At 41.4% G+C, this 20,521-nt stretch overlaps 1 protein-coding gene across 1 annotated transcript in view; it reads left to right on the plus strand.

Moving 5' to 3' along the window:
* The window catches only part of ANKRD13C (ankyrin repeat domain 13C), a 52,855-nt gene that overhangs the window by 12,134 nt on the left and 20,200 nt on the right, over positions 1-20,521 (plus strand). Inside the window, exons 3-5 of the mRNA XM_074221194.1 lie at positions 3,510-3,614; positions 5,777-5,862; positions 12,913-12,958. Coding sequence (XP_074077295.1) covers positions 3,510-3,614; positions 5,777-5,862; positions 12,913-12,958 — 237 coding nt within the window. The remainder of the gene's footprint in view (positions 1-3,509; positions 3,615-5,776; positions 5,863-12,912; positions 12,959-20,521) is intronic.

The raw sequence follows: 20,521 nt of genomic DNA on the forward strand, positions 1-20,521 counted from the left end.
CCAGTGGAATTGATGAAGCAGAGGCTGATGGGCTCACACCTCTGCTTTAGGAAGCTTTACTTTGACCACTGAGTGGACTGGAGCAGGGAAAGTCTTGGGGGCAGGGAGCCTCATCAGTAGACCATTGCACCAGGCCCCAGGAGAGCCTGACAAAGGAAAAATGGACAAGACTTGCCAATAGACTGGCTGTGGCTAGGCTTTTAATAGGAGGCCTGGGTTAATTTAATTATTTATTAATTCACTAGTAAGAGAGGACTTGGGGTAGCATTCTTCAGCTTGAATGTACAGTAAGTAGCGCTCTATATAATGTAGCTCTTGAGCTCTTTGTATCACAGGTTAATTATAAAACCTAAATTCCTAGTCTCTGATTTTAAAAAGCCACTAAAGCAAAGGGCTTCAGTCAGTTTTCGTATTCCTTGCTACTGAAGAATGTCATTTCTTCATGAATCTTAGGGATGAGTCATTCTGTCTGACTCGTTTCCAGGTAACTTAGAGTTATCTAGATATATGTTTGAATTTCTAAACTTGAACTATTTTAATAGAAGTTTCTCTAAAATATACTATATATTTCCCTGCCTTAAAAAAAAGTGATGCTTCTTTTTTCCTAATAGCTACTTCCCCATTTATATTTCTTAACCTTCCCAGTGAATCCTGTGGGAACAAAACCAGCCAAGTCGTTCCAGGTCTCAGGAGAAGGCTCATGTCCTCCGCCCTCAGCCTGGGACATATGTCCTCTTTAGAAGTACTCAGGGTTCAGCTTCATTTTACTGAGTTTTCCTCAATGTTATTCTAATTATTGTTTATTTTATTGTGGATCTTGCTTATTTCATTATGTTAGTTTAGATAAGTCTTCTCTTAGTTCCCTGAATTTATTGCTCAGTTACAATACAGACAGTCCAGTTTAAGACACTTTTTAAAGAATGTATGACTACCCCCTCCCTTCCGTCCCTCAGAATCCCTCTCTTCCTTCAAAGTGCAGTTAAAGAGTCGTCTTCTGTGGGAAGAAGCCCTTCCCTCTCCCTTCTTGCTGCCTTCTAGTGCTCTCCTTCCTTGTCTTTATTTTGTATTCTCAGCATCATTATGTATTTCAGCATTGGCTCCCCTGATGTATTGTATGTTCCTGGAGAGTAGGGACTACTCGTTTTTTAGTTGAGTCTCCCTGGTTGCACAGGGGCTGGCATATAGCTCAGGATTTATTTATTGCTTTAATTATTGATATAATCCAACTTCTATTGAAAGCTTGCAAATCACTTATTATATTCAGGGCAGTTCTGCTGCCCTTTGTCATTCCCTAGAGGAAGTTTAGACTCTCAATTGGACACTCAATTGGGCAGAAGTGGGTCCAGTCTCTACCCTCTGGGTCAGATTATTGGTGGACAAGTGGTGGATCCCCCATTTCTTTAGTCTTGTATCACCTTTGATTCCTGTATGGATGCTTCTCTACTGACTTCACATCTGCCTCTGATCTTTATCCTTTGCTTTGCTTTTTCTGGTTTTGTCTTGTCCTCCCCAAAGCCTTGGTTTTTTTTAAACGGGTAAAATGAAGACAAGGATACCTTCACTGCCTTCCTTGGCTTGTTGGGAAGAATTCATTTTGTAGCCCTTTAAAAATATACCAGTGTGATTTGTTCTGCTGGACATCATGACTAACTATTGTCCCCTCCTGTGTGGTCAGTCACTGATGAACAGTTTGGCGCTGAGTTGACCTTTGCTCTTCCCTGATTCCTCTGTAGACAGCTACCCTTACAAAGGCATAGAGATTTGAATCTGTTTTTGGAGAAAGTAGAAGCCTAGGGAAGTTGTGACTTGCCCATGGCCACTCGGTGAGTGTCTGAAGTGGAATTGGAATCAGTGTCTTCCTGACCATGGGTCCGATGCTCAATTTCTAGTGCCACGAGCCTCTCATTTTGTTAGAACTGGGTTTTTTGTTTGCTGCTCCCTCCCCTTTGGGGGGAAGCATACATCTTCCCTTATTCATTCTCTTTTGAATTAAAGTAATTAGACATATCCTAATGATTTTGGCAAGCCTGAACATTTAAATGATACACTTTTATGATCTACAATGGCACTTATCTTGTTGAACACCCTCTGTTTCTGGTCCCCCAGGCATTGATTCTTTTTGAAGCATTTTTCTAGAGTTATAGACCACTGATGATTCCCAGTTAACTGTGAGGAGTAGATCAGAGAGAGATATTTTGATATGACCTTTACTGATTTAAGGTTACTAAGAGAAACATTTAGAAACACACTTTTATGTTGTCACTTAGTAGCTTTAAAGAGCTAATATTGTGAAGCGGCCATCTTTGGAAAGAATGGTAAGGGAATATTTTATTTCCCTGATGGGGTATGGTTGATAGTTTTGAAAAGAAGTCCAGATCTGAGTTTTCTTTAAGTAATAGATGCACAAAAGTTCATTTAAAAGAAAGCTATTAGAGTACTGTTGGGTGTTTTTCTTATACCTGTAAACCAGGGAACACCATAGGGCTAGAAGAATCAAGATTATGGAAAGCCATCAAGGCGACAACACTTGGTCTGACTGCTAGGAGCTGCTGGTGTTCTGTTCTCAGTGACAACTTAAAGGCTAGAAATTGGATAGGACAGACCCCCAGCATCTATGGCAGCAAATGAATAAACCCTCTCTTAAATATTTCCTGGGGTCATTTGGATCCAGTGCTAGGGATGTAATAAGGAAATCAGGAAAAACTCTGCTGCCCTGTGTTCCTCTTCTGGGGGGAACCAGGCAGAAAAAAAGGCCCTGGGGAGGGGGCAGCGGTGGAGGGGGTGGGGCATGCCTCTTCTTCAGTATCATTTCCTTGAACTCTTCGGGGGTGGGGGGTCATACCTTTCTTTTCTGGATCTTTAGTACCTGTGGTGGTCGGGTCATATTTCCACAAGAGATTTTTCCTTGGTCTGTGGCTGTATGGGCTAGGTTGGAAACAGAATAGGTGGGGAGGTCTTGGTGGGGTCCTGTTATTCCTGGGTTTTTTTGACTTACCTGATCATTCAGTGATATTTGGTTGGTGCTTGGGGTTGGCATTGTCAGAGATGAAGGGAAGTTTCCTTCTCTTCCTGGATTGCTCTCCTCCACAATGACTGAAAGAGTAGGGGAAGGAGGACCATTTCCAGGGCTCTGAGTTATCTGCCTTTTAGTGGCAGCCAGTCTGTAATTCAGTCAGAGTATAACAAGACAGCAGAGTACACATGGGAGATTCTGTGTTGTGTGCAGAAGAAGACCCATGGCCCCCCTGGGCAGACCTTCTCTGAAGGTGACTAATCCCCGTCCCCCAATTGCTGAAGCCTGGGTCTGTGGATGTGGTGAAGTCACTTCATAGCCTGTGGCTTTATGGGAGCTCAAGCTTCAGAGGGTTTGGCATTCACTCTTTTTCGTAAAAATAGATTAAAGCTTTTTAGAAATAGTTCTTTTAAACAATTAAGTGATTGTAGTTATATGGTTTCTTAAATGATTTTCCTTTTTAGAGATGTAAAAATAACTGCCTTCTCTTTTGCAGAATGTGCCCATTTGCTTTTGGCCCACAACGCTCCAGTAAAGGTGAAAAATGCTCAGGGATGGAGCCCTCTGGCAGAAGCCATCAGCTATGGAGACAGACAGATGAGTAAGAAGCCCGATGTTTCTCGTCTGACCACTTTTTCTGGGTGGGATCCTGTCTAAAGTTGCATCCACACACATTCCACTGCCTATTGAGAAACCTTCCTTGTTCTTGGCCTTCCCTTTGTCCAGAGTCATTTTCTTGTTGCTCTTTAAGCCTTGCTCTGTCTCTGCCACTATCCTCCCTCCATTCTGGTCACTTGGTCAGACTCCCTGCCAGACCTGCTCAGGGTAGAAGGCCTGGCCTTCTCTGCTCCTTGACCCCTGCTCTCATTACTGGGGTTTTGGCTCTCTTGAGGGCATGTTCAGGCGCTGGCCTGCCAGATGCTTTCTGACTTAGAACTCTCATCCTCCTCACAGTGGATTTTTTCTTTTTCCTTTTTTTAAAAATAAATTTTATTTATTTTTTAATCATCAACAAATACAGACCCCCTCAGGATATACAGAGTATCATATGACAAATTAAACTTCTCTCACATAAATTTTTTAAACAAGAAATAAAACCTTTAACTCAGTAATAACAAAATAACTCTTTGTATCCTCTGTGGCACTTTTTTTCCTTCTGTGCAGTTTAGAAAGTGTTTTACTGATTCTTTTTTTGTCTCTCCCTACTGACTCTTCTCTTTAATAGCTTGGACAGCCCTTCCTTCATTCTCAGAGACCGCTGGGCAGTGCTTCTGCTTCGAGAGCCCAGAGTCAGGAGACTCTTCAGACTTGATCTCTGGTGGGGTCATCGCACCACCATTTGCTTCAGTCTTTTCATCTCTGAAGGGAGGAGAAAAAGAACTCCTGCTTCCCAGGGTTGTTGGGAAGATCAGAGTCATGTTTCCTCCCTTCTTCTTGCTCTCCCCTTCCCCCCTTTCTATCTCTTCTTCCTTTCCTCCCTCTCTGAGCCCCCTCCCCCCTTTTCCTGTCCCTCCCTCTCTCCCTCCTCATGCCCTTGGTCCCTCTTGCTAGTTCGTTGCTTCTCTGCCAGGAGACAGGAGAGCTGGACTTCTTCCTTAGGCTTTTGGAGTCATGATTGATTTCTCCTTTGATCCGGGCTCTAAGGTCTGAGAGTTTTCCCCCCACTCTTCTGGTATCATCCTGCATCGTCTTCTCCAGATTCTGCTCAGTACACTCTGCATTGCTGTGTTTCTCTGAATCAGTCATCCTCTATATTTTGTACATGTGAGTCCATGTGTTTGATTTGTCCAGTCCTTCTGTAGTTGGCTCTTTGAGCCTCTTCACTTTGCTGCTCTGTCCTGCCTTCTTCTCAGTGTCCTGACCCCCTGCTTGACCTGTGGAACCGGACACTTGATCTCTTGTCCTTTTGTTACTTGTGCCTTTCCAGGGCCTTGCTGGAGAACAGCCACTCGTCCTTTAATCCTGTGGCTGGTTTGGGTTCCATTTCCTAGAATCAGGATGCGTGTTGGAGCCCCTGAGTTCTGGGCCTTCCCCGCTTGTTCCACCTGGCTCCCTTGTCACTCCTCCGGATTCCTTCTTCTCTGCTTTTGACCCAGGTGTTGCATGACTAGCTCTTGTCTCTGTCTCCTACTGCCAAGTCTGGATGTCTGTGTGCCATCTTGCCCCCTTCAGCCCTTCTCTGGATGCTTCTCAGGAGCTCAGGGTGACCCCTGCAGGAGGCCTTTGTGGATAGAAACAGGGGCTATGGGGGGCAGAGGAGGACAGGCTGGACACGCTTGTGCTCCACATTAGCATCTCCCTGACCTTTAGAGAGAAGGCCCTGAGGCTGCAGGTGGCTTTCAGATCTTTGGGATTTAGGAGATTCCCTTGGAGAGGTGTGCAGGAGCTTCTGGTTGGGGGTTGGATGCTTTGTGATTTTCCCTCTTGGACATTTATGTTCTGTAAGGGAGTGAAGAGCTAGAGCTCTCCTTTAGCTTCCCTTTGACCAAATGAATGTATCCAGGATCAGTAAATGAACCAGGAGATTGTGGGCATAGTGGAAGCCTGGAAGGGGAGGTGGGTAGTGACCTTGAGGGGGGGTCAGGAAGTGTGGCCCATTCTTTATTGGTGTTTTGTGCTTAATGAGATCACATGGATATTGATATTGATGATATCGTTTGGGTGGCATTTCCTGTTGGGAGCTTTGTTTTTTTATTTTACTTTTTTGAAGTCAAGTGAAAATAAGTGAGATCTTTTTAATTAACTGTATCCCCTCAAATTTAGTTACAGCACTTTTAAGGAAGCTTAAGCAGCAGTCCAGGGAAAGTGTTGAAGAAAAGCGACCTCGATTATTAAAAGCCCTGAAAGAGGTGAGTTCTCCTTTTCCCTGCCAAATATTAATGCTATCTGGATTGTATTAAAATGAAGTCTTTTCACAGTATCATTAATTGATGCCAACCAATGAAGAATCTGAATTACACACTAACATGTTTGTTGCTCAGAAATGTTATTGTTAGTAGTTTAATTCTCTGTCTTCTGGGACAAGGCAGGGGAGGAGATGAGAGATGACAAAACATCACCTTGGAAGACCTGTGACCCCAGGTCTTCCTCCACCAGTGCCGGCTGAGGTCAGATAGTGGGGGGTCATCTGCCATCTGACTGCTCTCCCTGCTGGTATCCCCCCACTTTCTTTTTTTGGGGGGGGGTCTAGGAGCCGTTCAGTCCAGCTCCTGTGGCATCCGAGGAGCTGGGTGGGCTGCCCTGGAAGGGAGGTAGCAAGGACTCCCCACTCTGCTGCAAGGAGGCAGAGGATCAGTGGGCATGGCAAAAGAGGACCTCTCAGTTCTGAGAAGGTGGTCAGGGGTGGGGTGGGTGGGAATGGAGTAGTTGTGGGCCTCACCACAGTTGGGGAGGCTGATCCTCAGACAGCAGGTGTCCTCTCAACCAGGGGACTCGGGCTTAATGCTTTTTCAGCTTGATAATTCATATTCCCTTAGAACCCAAGACTGGCTTCAGGCCACGAGGAGGCATTGGATTATGATTTCAGTGAATGATGTGTTTGTAGTGTTTAATGTTTATAGGTTTCCTCAAATAATGAGGATTGATGACCACTATTTTATTGTATTTATTACATCATATTTAAAATTGAGACTTTTAGATTAGTTCAAAATAGTTCCTTGACTAGTCATATGGTCCTAAAATTAATTTAGCTTTTAGGTTACTTTTTTTTTAGGTTTGCTATGATGACATACTTCAAACATGTCAACTCTTGTGGTCTTCTATAGAATTTATTGTTTTTGTTTTTCTTTTCTAAAATGTGGGGATAGAGAAACAGTTTTAAATATGAATATCTGAGTTAAAAAGAATGAATATGCAAGCAGTGACTCAGTGGGCTTCATTATAACCTACTATAAAAATGACTATTATCTCAGATAGTAAGAATGTTTGAAACGTTTCTGTTTCCTCAAGTTAGTAAGATTATTAAGTGGTGAGGATTCCATGCTTTGGCTGCTTTTCTCCTTATGATACTGTGTAGTCAACTCTAAAGAATGAGGTTCTTTTTTATGTAGGATAATTTGCTTTTAATGTAATTATTATGTAAATTTCATAAAGAATTGTCCAGCTAATGCCATTGGGTGCTTAAAAAATTATGTTAATACATTTTGTATTCTCAATTCTTTGATCTGTATTACCTTTTCATGGAAATTTTTCTATGTAATTTTTTTGTTCTTGATTGTTTGAAATCATAGGACAAAAACTGTAAAGTTTCTGCTTGGGAATTCCAAATACCACATTAACCACTCTGAACTAAAAGAGGCTAATCAGGTCACTTTGGGCTGGAGATTCTAGAGTGGAATCAGAGAGCCACTAATCCTTAGGGCCATTTATTGACTTAGAAAACCACATGTTAACATTGTTGTCTCTGTACTGTTGTATTTTTATTTATTATAATAACTATTTCCTAATTACATTTTCCCTGGAGAGTGTTGTCCACTCCTGAGTAGTGTATCTGGGACAGCTGTGCTCTAGAAGTGGGGCTTTGCTAGGATTTTAGCAGTAGAGTCAAATGGATTTTTTGGAGTTAAGGGGCTGCTAATTATATGAATTGGAAAGGGGCATTAAACAACCTACCCCCCACTCCCAGCTATTTTCATTTTTAAAGAGAATTACCTGTATATAAGGGCAGCAAGGAATTGTGAACAAATGTTGGACTTGGAGTCAGGAAGGCAAAGGTCTCTGATGTCCTAACTCTTAGACCCTGGGCAAGTTGGCTAAGCCAGGGGACTAGCTGAAGGAGGCCCAGATGGATCCTCTAGTTTTGAGTTCCTGTCTAGATTTGTGTAGATTTTCTCTAGAAGTTTTTTCGTATGTATTTGAATAGTTTTTTTTAATTAACTTCTATTAATTTTAATATTTTGAATTTTGTCTTCCTGCCACCTACTTTCATTGCTTTCTATGGAAAGGGTCTGTGATTCTGCCCTTTCTGAAGGCGGGGTACAGATCCTGTTAAACAAAAGCTCTTCAGAGAATCTCAGACTTGAAAGTTAGATGGGCCTTGTCCAAGAATGGACTCCTCCCCCTGATCCCCCTGGGTAATGGGGGTCCAGGCAGGCTTTCCAGACTGCCTTGGTCACTTCTGCTCATTGCTTCTGTTCTGGTCACCTGGGACTGACCAACCAGTGTTCTTCTCCTTCAGATCCTTGATGAGAACTCTTCTCTGCATCTGTCCTCATCTGCTATGGACTCCACAGCCCTTCACCATTTTGGACAATCCCTGATCCCTCCAGCCCATCACTATCCTCCCTAAACCTTGAACCCCAGAGGTAGATTCAGGACTGCCCCCCCCCCCCCCAAGCCCAACCTTCTAGGACAGAGCCCAAGAGTTAGCATTCTGTGTTCCTGGAAGCTGCTTCCTTTCAAAGAGCCCCCCAGCCTTTGTTTCTTGTTGTCTGCCACTGGGCCATCAGCCCACTGCTGGACTGCCAGCCTCCCTGGACTGGACACTTTTGAAGTTGATTCTTTTGTATCCAAAATATCATCTCCTTTGAAATATTTTCTTTTGCATTTATATTACTAGATTTAGTGCAATCCCTTAGCCTTTTGACATTGTTCTGAATGTTCTACCTTCCAGCTTATTGTCCTATGCACATTTTATTATCTAAGTCCTTGATAAAAATATTAAATGCCACCAGGCCAAGAACAGATCTGGGAGTGTTCAGGCTACCAGGGATGGAAGCAGAAGCTGCCCATTCTGCTAATTTGGAATTCATCTGATGATGTTCCCTAAATGGCTTCTCTGCATTTTCTCTGTCGCCTTCCCTGCCCCTGGAAATGAGGTTGGACCAGCATGGCCTAGTCTAGAAGGAGCTGGCTAATGACTCCCAACTCTTTCCTTAGTTGCTTCAAGTTCCTCTAGGGCTGGAAGTAGGTATCAGCAGCCTGTGGCTTGCATGGGATTCTCTTTATTTATTTGCTTTTAAAAAGAGGCCTTTGCTGCCCCGCTGCCTGGGGCCCAGTATTTCCCTACCAGTTCTCTGAGGATCTAAGCATGGAAGTCACCTTCAGCCCAGATGGCTTGGTGCCCATGACTAGTTTGAAGGTTTCTGTCTGCGGCAGAGAAAAACAAGAGAATTAAGAGGTGGAGCCCAGCCTGTTCCCCTACTTAGCATCTTCTGCGCCCCAATCCAGGCTCTCTGCGCATCATGCCTTTAAAAACACAACTCCCTTTTCGTTGTACCCTGCTTTCCCCCTAGCCTCAGACCATAGGCCATTCTGAGCTTTAGCATTCCTGCTACCATTTTTACAGGATTTAGTTGATCTTGATTCCATTTTATTTAATTTTCTTTTTAAAACTGAAGTAGGTTGATAAGCTGCCTGTGCACCTTTCATCAGTCTTCAGGACAATTCATTGTTTCTTGTTTGATGGATTTATTTCCCTTTTCATCTCGAGAGCTTTCTCCTTGAACATTTCTTCCTCCTCCTGGACTTCGTCTGGGGGATCCTGCCTTCCTCTGAGCTCTTTGACTTTTCCAGCATCAAGGGGCCCATTAGACTGGGTTCCCTTTCCATCAAAAACTTTCTGTAGGGTCTTTGTCTTGCTGACCTCTTCAGTGGGCCTTAGATGAGGAACCTCAGCTTTTTGGGCATGATCACTTACCATCTCCTGGTGTGCACTGTTCCTGCTGAGACTGTGCCCTTGGGGAGCTCCCCCCAACACAGACTGTTCTAGCATCAATACAAAGAAAGGGCTGTTTGAGAACATTTTGTATGATCTGAGCTGGGCCAGTGTTCTGGAAGAGGCACTCAGGATGGAGAGTTGAGGAAGGACAAGCAAACACGAGGGAGGGTGGAAATCATGAGAAGGCAGGGGGCAGACCTGTCTTGCTGGATAAAGAGTAGTTTGAAGTAGGAGAGGAAGGCTCACTTGGGACTTCATGATAAAGGATTGGGAACCTTTGAGGATGCTTTGACTAGGACTGTGGTGAAATTAATTTGGTGCCAGGGTGGCTTTAGGGAAGAGCTTGAAATAAGGGGGTGGTCTTAGCAAAGCTGCGATGTTGGCACAGCAGGACTTAGTGACCAGCTACAGGTATGAGCCAGTGTGACCCAGGAAAGTGGGTCAAGAGGGATGAAGGAAAATGAAGTTCAGTCTGAGGGGATTTGTGTAGATCTATCCAGCAACTTCTGGAGACAGAGTTCAGTCTGAGGCTGTCATGGGGAAGACCTACCATCAGCCACGGAGACTGAGGAGATGCATAGTGATGGGCAGGTTTGCCTGAAGCTGAAGAGGACTTGTTGAGGGCCCTCTCATTTTTTTTTTTTTTTTTTGCAAGGCAAATGGGGTTAAGTGGCTTGCCCAAGGCCACACAGTTAGGTAATTAATAAGTGTCTGAGGCTGTATTTGAACTCAGGTCCTCTTGACTCCAGGGCTGGTGCTCTATCCACTGTGACATCTAGCTGCCCCGAGACCCCTCTCTTTACAGGGCTACTCCCTCTACTCCATCCCCTCATGCCCTTCTCTTCAGGAGCATAACATTTACTTGGGTTCTCGGGTAAGAGGTGGGGAGCTTTCTTCCTGTTATAAAGTAGTGAGAACCTCATGTAAACTGGGCTTTCTTGCCATCACAGGAGTTATAGGAGGAATGGATAAAGTAAACAGTTCAAATTTTTGTAGTTGTTTACTTGTTTCAGTTGTGTCTGATTCTGTGTTCCCATTTGGGGTTTTCTGGCAAAGATACTGGATGGTGTGTCATTTTCTTCTCTAACTCATTTTACAGATGAGGAAACTGAGGCAAACAGGGTGAAGTGACTTGTATAGGGTCACCCAGCTAGTCAGTGTCTGAGGCTGGATTTGAACTAGGGAGATTAGTCTTCCTGACTTCAAGTCAAATGTTTTTTCTACTGCACTACTTAGTCATCCATCAGTACCCATATAGAGTATTAGACGACTGCAAGTACAAAGTATTAGATTATAATAACTCCAAAGTTTATATAAATTGCTTAATATTAGATGAGAAAATTGTTTACTGTTACCCATTCATGGGCTAATTTAAGGATTTCACAGGTGACCCTCACCTTCCTAATAGCCATGATATGCCCTCTATTGAGGAAGTATCAGATTGTCAGATTGTGTTCACAACTTCTAAGTTTAAATGGCCAACAGAATTATTATTTTTTAGCATAAGTTTTTTTATTTGTTATTTCAACTGCATGCAAAGTTAGTTTTCAGCATTCACTTTTTTGTAAGATTTGAGTTCTCTATTTTTCTCAACTGCCCCCCCCCCCCAGTAATCTAATAGAGGTGATACATGTAGAACTGTTAAACAGATTTTTCATCGTAGTCATGTCAACAGAATTATTGATCCCTGGGAAAGTCAGGCCTCTTGTTTGTCTCTCCCCATCCCACTTGGGTCCATAGAAAATGTTTAGTAATTTTTATTAAGTGGTTGATGATCAATATTTTTTTCAGGTGGGAAAAGGTTGTTTCAAAAATAACTCATATGTTTATTTTCATTCTTTCCTAAAGACCATGTTTTGTAAATAGCATTGTTTGTTTTATTATGTGCCCATTACATTATGTTTGGTAAATTCTCTATCAGGCAAACCCTGATTTTACTGTTGGAAAGAGAGTATATTTTAAGATAGTCTAGATGACCTTGATTTGTACAAACATGGAGAAAGACACCACTGTCATTGGAATATTGAAATCTTACTGAGCTATCACTGCCCTTGGATTTGGATGAAGATGGTCCCTTAATGATCACTTAGTTCTGCTCCATCATTTTATAGATGGTGATCTGAAACCCAACCGAAGTCACATAGCTGGTTAGGAGTAGGTCTGGTATTGACCTCAGGAGCTTTGGCTCCTGATTAAGGGCTCTTTGTGTCTCTGATCCTTAAAATCCAAAGAAGTCAGAAACTTGTTCTTTGCTTCCTAGCTGCAAGTATTGAAGCAGGAATTGAACTCATTGTTCCTGAGAGCACATTCTGTGCCCCTTGCTGTAAATGGCCTTTATTATATGTGGTTCAGAGTTCCATTTTTGGTGGTCATAGATGTGAGATTGTTAGTAGGTCTACTTTGGATGAGTGAAAATTTGAATAGAAGGTTATTAAGAGCACATCTGTATTAACACTGAAGAGAATTTAAAAGTCTGACTTTACTTTGGTGGGACTTCTGAAGTCCTCTACTCCACCAGCTCCCCCCAAATAAAGCCTCTCTCCAGGATTAAGAATCACTCTGGCCATGAGCCTGGCCATGACTCGGAGAGGACCGCCAGCCTCCTGAGTGCTCTGTCCCCTGCATCTCACTCTGTTCTGACTCAGAACCTCTTTGACCTTGACCACCCCTTCATGTGCCCTCCACCCTCCATCACATGCTCAGTCATCTCAGGGGACTTCACTCCATTGTTTCAGTCACTTCCTTGGGACTCTCTGCAGGTTGTCAGTGTCCTTCCCAAAGAGTAATTTGTGAATCCCAATTTAGCATTTGATTTTCCTCCTTATTATTAGTGTCAAATGGTTTGCATTTAGTTTTCTTTTCACGATCATTTATAGCTTTATGAAAATTTCAGAGTTTTTTGTTTTTGTTTCTGTTTTTTTGCTTTTGGTGTGCATCATTGTAAGCAGGTAACACTGATGAAAAATTACATCAATAAGAAAAGTTCCATTTGTCTTATTTTAGTTCTTTTTTATATTTAGTTAAAATGTTTCTGTAATATAGTAAAAATACATGTTCTGAGGTGTTTAAGTTTTAAAGTTGACAAAGTAATGTTTTCTAAGCTCTAAATATTTGAGATTAATTCTCATTTTACTACTTTTTTCTCTTCAATTGAAAAAGTATTTTAAAAGAATAATATTAATCAAATTAAAGAGCTGTTACTTGATGTACCTTTAGTAACTAATAATATTTCATTTCTCAGCTAGGTGACTTTTATCTAGAGCTTCACTGGGATTTTCAAAGCTGGGGTAAGAAGTATGCTATATTTTATTTTTAAAGTGGTTATGGATGCAGACTTGCAAATGCCAAAGTGATTTTTCAAAGACCTTATCAGCATAACAAATATGACACTGAAATGAAGTTCCACTGAGTAATTTCCATCACAATAAATTGTGCATGTGAATGGTTTTAAGAGCTTTACAGGTGTGCTTGAATAGTCAGTTCCATTATTCTTTGAAAAGTTGAGTTACCTCCACTGTTATTTATAAGAAGTTTGTAGTGTCTGAAGCATATTGGAATGTGAAAAAGTTGTTAGAATGTGAGAAAGAATTGGTTAACATGATTTAACAGTATCCACATTTTTTCATCCTTTGATCATATATCTTGCTTCCTTTATTACTGATTTCCTTTCTATCTCATTTCCTTTCTATCTCACATTCAATTTAATAATAGGCTACCTAATTGAGTTCTAAAAATCTTTCATGTTTATAAGGTGTTCTGTATTCATATTTTTCAACATTAAGATTAGTCACTTCTCATTTCAAAGATGAAAAAACAAATTCAGACTAAACCTTTATATCAAATCATAATGAAATCATTGATAGTAATTACAGTAGTGCAATTTTTCATCATTTTATAGTTCATGATTCTAAAGAGTAAATGAAATGACTATTCCTCTGGTGTTTGTATGATAAATCCTGTCAATTAAGAGGGGGTGTGTGTATATATATATATATATACACACACACACACACACACACACACACACACACACATATACATATATATAATATATATACACACACACGTATATATATATATATATAGTTTATATTTATATATAGTTTATAGTTTGCCTTATTTTTAATCATGAAACATTTTCACATATAATATGTGGGCATAGCTTAGTAAAAGTAATTAACCTGCCTTAAAAAATGATCTGGTTACCTTGAAAAAAAATACATTCCTGATTTTAAGTTTCTTTTCCTAAGTCATGAAGTCCTAAATTACAAAATGGACTTTAATGTATTGTCTGAAGCATTCTTGAATGCTTGAGCATTTGAGTATTTTATCATATGAATTTTAAGATGTGAAAACATCCTGCTGTTGACTTCAAAAGAGTTAAAAAGGTAAATATGATTCATAGTGGAATACAGATGTCTGTGACTTGGCATCTGCCTTCAGTAGGTTGAATCTGCTCTCTTTGTAGATAGGCATGCCAGTCTTTTAATGTGATCGTTCTCAGATATTCAAAAACCGTATTTCAGAACCAAAGTAAACATTTTATATGAATATATTTTTTAATCTGAAACCATTTTTAGAAAAATTTGTGATACTATAAGGTTCTGTGATTGTATACAGTGGTGGAGGACATGAGGGGGTGGGGAGAGAGAGAGAATAAAACTTTTTTGTTTTCTCCCCTAGTTGAGATATAACTTTATTAAAAAACTCAAATGTAATTATTTTCTGTGTTTAATAAAGATATGTAAATAGTGTTAAAAGAATCTAAAAAGCTTGAAAATCAGTTTGATGCTTTTCCTTCAATCTTGAGCTGCTCTCACTGCCAACTTAGCCACACAGTGCTTTTGTCCACCCTTGACTAGAAAAGACTTTTCCAATTTTTCTTGGGAAAGTTTCCTCCCCACCCGCAAGGTTTCTACACAACCAGCATGGACCTTGGACTAATTTGACATAAAAGTACCTTGAAAAATGATGTTAGCTTAATAAAGATTGTTTCCTAATAAGACCCTATTTATGAGATATATAATTAGATGTTAACTAAATTAAACAAAACTTTTTTTCCTGCCAGCTGGGTTAGCCAGAGCTTTTGGTCTTCTTAGACTATGAGAGCTCATTATGGGGGCAGCCTGAAGGAGTTTGAAAGGCAGGCTTGTCATTTCCTTGCACTTTCCTTAGACCTCTTTCCCTCTGTGGAGAGAATAAATAAATCTGAACCCCCATAATTATATTTGATAGTAATAGGACTGTGTCTTTCCAGGCAAGTTGAATAGTTTTCTGATTGTTTGAGAAAGAAAACCTCCAGCTCCAGATACAATATGGTGAACTCTGTGCCACCCATGTCTTATTAAGAATGCAATTACAGACTGCACAAAGATTTTTTAAAAGACAGATTTTGGGAGACAAAGCCAATTAGGTATTAACAGGAGTCAGGTGGGTGTTTCTGAAGATGAAGTTAGATGAACTACATAGGGAAGATGCCAGCTGGAGAGATCTGGGTAGATTGTCCCAGAAGGAGCTCTAATGGGATCATCTTGGCCTGACTTTGATTATTTTTGGGCATTACGACAGTGCATTCCTCACCCTGTTCTGGGGGACTTGAATGATCCAGATGATGTGAATGGGAATTCTGTGAGTGGTGGGAGTAATATTTTTTCCCCTGTAAAATATTAAATGTGAAGTCATGTATATACCAAAATCTCATTTTTCCATCAAGGGTCTAGCCATTCCTTCTTGCTTTAAAATTCCCTCCCCTTTATCTTTGTTCCCTTCATCTCTGGGGTATTCCATCCCCCAGCCTCTCTCAGTTTGATCTTGCCAGTGTGTTTCTGGTCCAGGGTGTTCCTTCCATGGTAAGTTGATTTCTTCACATGACAGCCTGCCAAATATATTGAAGACATATCTTACAGGTTTCTTCAGCCCTTTGAGCAGTCTTCCAGTGGTCTTGTTTTGTTGCCTTATCCTCCTCTGAACAGCTTCCTCTTTATCGATGTAAGATGTTTACGTTTGTCCTTCATTCTCAAAGAGGACCATGACATCAGGGAGATGATTCACCTGACCTGGACTGGAGTGAGTGGGCTGTGCTACATCACCAGCCTCCCTCTCTCTCTCTCTATCCTCCAGAGCCATCTGTGTCCAGTGGTGCATTGTGAATCAAGGTGACTGGAGATGACCTTGGATGTGAGGCAGTTAGGGGAAAGTGACTTGTCCAAGGTCACATAGCTAGCACTATCATGTGTCTGAAGCTGGATTTGAAGCCAGGTCCTCCTGACTCTAAGGCCAATGCACTATCCACTGCACTACCCAGCTATGTTTTTGTAAACTAGCCCACCTTGAACTATACTGAAGTCTTTGGATGACTGGGGACAATCAAGGGGTCCTGACCTCCCTTCTTCTGACACTCTACTTCTCTTAATGAAGCCTCAATTCACATGAGCTCTTTTGGCGCTTTGTGATTTTTTTTTGAAACCTAATGAAGCTATAGTTCTCCTAATGCATAAATCCATTTCATTTGAATTAATATTTTAGCCTCCATCCTTTTTTAATTTCAATTTAAATATAAGACTTGAATTTCAAACCCTGCCCAAGTAAAGAGCCTTTGCAGCAGTAGAAACCTTCTTTAGTCAGTTTGGTTTATACCTTGTTAGCATCTGGTCCGTGTGAAGGATCATAGAATTTCAAAGTGGGCAGAAATATATTGTATGGTGGATCAAAATTATCCAATCTGCAAGAAGAACCATTGAGAGACAGCCCTGAGCCTATAACCACTCAGTAGAGAGACTTGACCCCTTCAGTGACTGGAACCTCTAGTCTCACTCATTGTGAGGGAAGTCCCATTTCCCTAGCACCTTTCTTTATAGGGCTTGATCCCCAGACACTCAGAAGTGCAGTGAAGCACAAAGTCTTCTTGATGGGGCGATCTTGCTTATGACTTTCCACCAGGGCCAGAAGTGGGGCTCAGCATGGGGTATCATAGCCCGGGCAAGATTAAGAGAGCCTAAGATTGGCCCAGTTCATGCTGGGTAAGATGGTGGTCCACAGATACAAAAATAGGTGGAGAGACTTTCCACATCATGTCAAGACATCCCATCCCACTCTGTATTGGTCACTTGACATCCAAAAGGGTAGAGGTCCCCTGGACAGCATTCTTGTGGTTAGGCTACTACTGCTACTACTAATTGCTACTACTGCTGCTTGCTGCTGCTACTACTACTAGTCCTCTGTTTGAAAGAGGACCACACCAACCAAGCAGATGATGGCCTGAATTGCACAGTGCTGTTTATTAGAGTGAGGGTAATGCTGTGCAAGGCATCCTTCTCCCTTGCTTTTACCAGAATTGTTCCACCCCATGGCCCAATGGAATCTTTGAGATGGTTGAATTCCTCCTCTGTCAGTGAGCCCCACAGCATCTCATCCATGCCAAGTGGATACAGCTTATGATGTCTGGCATCAGAGTGCAACAACCGTCCAAGCCGTAACCTAATTCTTGATGGAGTAATGGTCAATACAGCCTTTCCTCTCAGCCCTTCCACCTTTGAGCAGCTCGTGAGTAGGACTCGATTGCCAACAGCTTCGACACAGTGTCAGCTTACCACACTTGGGTCAAGGCTGCTCTGCTCTCTTAGCAGATAGGCTAGTGAACCTTCTAACAGGTTAGTGAACCTAGCTTATAGTTTAAAGTTTGAGGCCTGTTATAAGAATCTATCTTATCTGATTATCCCTCGATATCAGTTATAGAAAAAATATTTTAATATAAGTAATTCTTATCCTAATAGTAGTTAGTGAGACTGACTAAAGGTATATTGCTAGATAAATTAGTAGTTGCTAAAAGTCATTACCTCTACACACTGAACTGATAAGTTCGATTGGAATAACAGAGGAGTCTAATAACTCATTCCTCAGTATATCACTCAAAACTTCTACATCTGTACTGTAGCACTAGGCTTCTCTCTGTAGTCCCCTCTGACCTTTTCTTTTTTGAATCTCCTTATCCATCAGTAGCAATACCAAAAAATATGTTGTTTAAGTTTGTCCTTGTTACTGGGCCCATCTAGGCCTGATTGTATTTGCTCCTAAAGTGATAGATTTTGTTAAACACATTAGAATGTGAGTGTGGGTGTCATTGAGTGTCCCCTACATGGAGGGAAAGATTAGTCTGGAGGAACTAGACTATTGACCATGCTTTGATTGATTCTAGTGTTAACAAGTCTTTAATAACGCATTCTAGGGGTGGCTAGGTGGCGTAGTGGATAAAGCACTGGCCCTGGAGTCAGGAGTACCTGGGTTCAAATCCGTTCTCAGACAAGCCACTTAACCCCGTTTGCCTTGCAAAAAACTTAAAAAAAAAATAACACATTCTAGCATTTTCTGTGTGACAAAGCCCACTTGACTGATCTCCAGTTTAAAGAATCAACTTTTCCCTCTTAGAAATCAAGACACTAGGCTGTTTCTGGGCCTATGTCATCTCTGCCATGCTTTGTGATGCTTTGATGGTGACTCAGCCTTCCCATCTGAAGATGGCTTTGTCTTTGTGCTTTTTGACATAGTGAGATGTCATCTTCTGGACTTAAAACTCATTACATCAACTGAGCCTGGTGCAGATTGTCTTGGGCCTCCCAGTTTGAAGGTCTCTCTCCTTTCAATAAATTGAACAAAACCAAGATGAAGGGGAGTCTGTGATCTGGAACAACTGTCTTTGCTCTTCCCTCATCCAGTCCTTTCCTTTGACCTCCCTTTGGCCCCTTAGCTATTTGGAACACCCTTGTCTCATTTTCTTCTCTCTCCCTCCCCCAACCACTTGCTGAATTTCCTTCTCTCTTCCTCTTGCCCTGAAAGACACAGGCTGGGTGGTCTGCCTCTTTCCCCTTGCCTTTCCAGGTAGTGAGTGACAAAGCTGCAGGATAGGAACCTAGTGTCCTGGATTCCAACCTCTCATGGAGAGTAATAGCATTGTATATCCAGAGGGTTTATGTGTGTGTGGAGATTTTGAAGAAACAAAAAGTGTCATGATGGCCGGAACCTGGCGCTGAGCCGGCCTGAATGACCTGGGAGAATGAGATCGCTCCTTACTTCTGTGACCTTGGACAAGTCACCCTCTCCTCAGGGACTTTTCATTTCTAAACTAAAAAGGCTGATCCAGACGACCTTGAGTCCTTTACAGCTCTAAAGCTGAGATAATCACTTTTAGCTAACCTTTTTTCAAATACGATGGTAGGCTTTTTATTGAGATTTTTTTTGTTATTACATCACCTCAGTTTCCCCCATAACCTTCATTCTTTACCTGAGAAAGAAACCTTACAGTAAATAATTTAAAAAAAAGAAATTCAGCAAAACTAATTATACTATCAGATTATTTTCAATGTATAATTAATTTTGCTGAATTTTTTCTTGTTTTTTTAAAATTATTTACTATAAAGTTTAATTTTCAGGGAAAGAATGAAAGTTATGGGGGAAATAGTATCCCCACCCTCCTGAATCTCCCTACCTTTACAAGGGATTAGGGAGGAGGAGATGTCATCCATCCATCTTTGGAGGCTAAGTTCTTTGATTTAAAGAATTCATAATGATTATGAAGAATTGCAATCTCACCCGGAGGGAGAGACAAGGGTCAGTCCTAATAGTACTCTCAGGACCACCATGTCCCCTCAGATCCTGATGGAGATGCCCCAGGACCCTGAATACCAAGAACCAAGGGAATCTCTGGAAGAGTCCCCCTGCAGGGGCTACAGATGTAGCAACCAAGACCCCAGAGGTGAGAAGAGGTGATCATCTGCTTTCCCATTGCCCTTTAAAGACTTTCCATCCTTTGGAATGTGAGGGGACATAGCGTTAGGCAAGAAGACCCAAGTTCAAATCTGGCCTCAGGCACTTCCTAGCCATGTGACCCTTTACCTCAGTTTTCTCTTCTGTAAAATGGGAAGAATAATAGCATGGCTTTTGCATGGTTGTAGAGGACCAACTATACTGATAGTTGTGATGTGCCCAACACAGCCTGGTGCAGGAGAAAACAGCTGCTTCTCTCCTTCCTTCCTCTCCATCTGACATCTGGGAGCTTCAGGGGAGCGGGGGGGGGGGGTCCCTGCTTAGGACCAGGCTTTGCTTGTAGTAGCTACTTTATGGATGGCTTCCTTCCTTCATAATCTGTGTTTTGAATAAGGTCTGTTTTTTCATGACAGTAACAATCCGTGCTACTGATGCAGGTTTCTTTATTCTTTGGTCTAAGCAGAGAACTTAACCATTTTGGCCTTCTTCAGTAGCAGGTCTTTGCTTCATCCTCCTGGACAGATGTGAACCTTGCTAAGGGGTTGTATCTTAAGAGATTCTGCTTTAAAGGAAGGAAATACTAGGTAAATTGGAAGTCTGTGGCAAAATTACCATTTTGCAAAGTATCATAGTCTAAAGTTTTATGATAATATTTATCACTTGTTGAAGATTGCAGAGCATTGTGCTTAGACGTTTAGCTAGTGTTTAAAAAGATGACTGTCATGACCAGGTTACTGTTTTTGTTTTTCCTCTCTGATTCTTCTTTTTCTCTTTTTCCCCCAACCTTTTAAAACAACAAAATTGGTGGCAGATGTGTAATTCTTTGAGATCACCAAATTTTAATTCTGTTAATTCTGTGTTCTAAAATCTTATTTATAGTTGCTTAATCTTTTTGCCCTTTTTCTTTCTGCAGTTTATTTCATTTATATTGTATATCTCAGCTTTCAGAATTCTTTCACCTCTATGACAACTCTGGGAGGTGATTGGGTCAAAAATGGCTATTTCTATTTTATAGATGAGGAAGTAGGCCCTGGTTAAATAAAATGGTGGACCAAAATTGAACCCACTGGTTCTGACTCATCCATTGTTCT

The sequence above is a fragment of the Macrotis lagotis genome, chromosome 2 (assembly GCF_037893015.1).
Source record: "Macrotis lagotis isolate mMagLag1 chromosome 2, bilby.v1.9.chrom.fasta, whole genome shotgun sequence".
In the NCBI taxonomy this organism is placed as follows: Eukaryota; Metazoa; Chordata; class Mammalia; order Peramelemorphia; family Peramelidae; genus Macrotis; species Macrotis lagotis.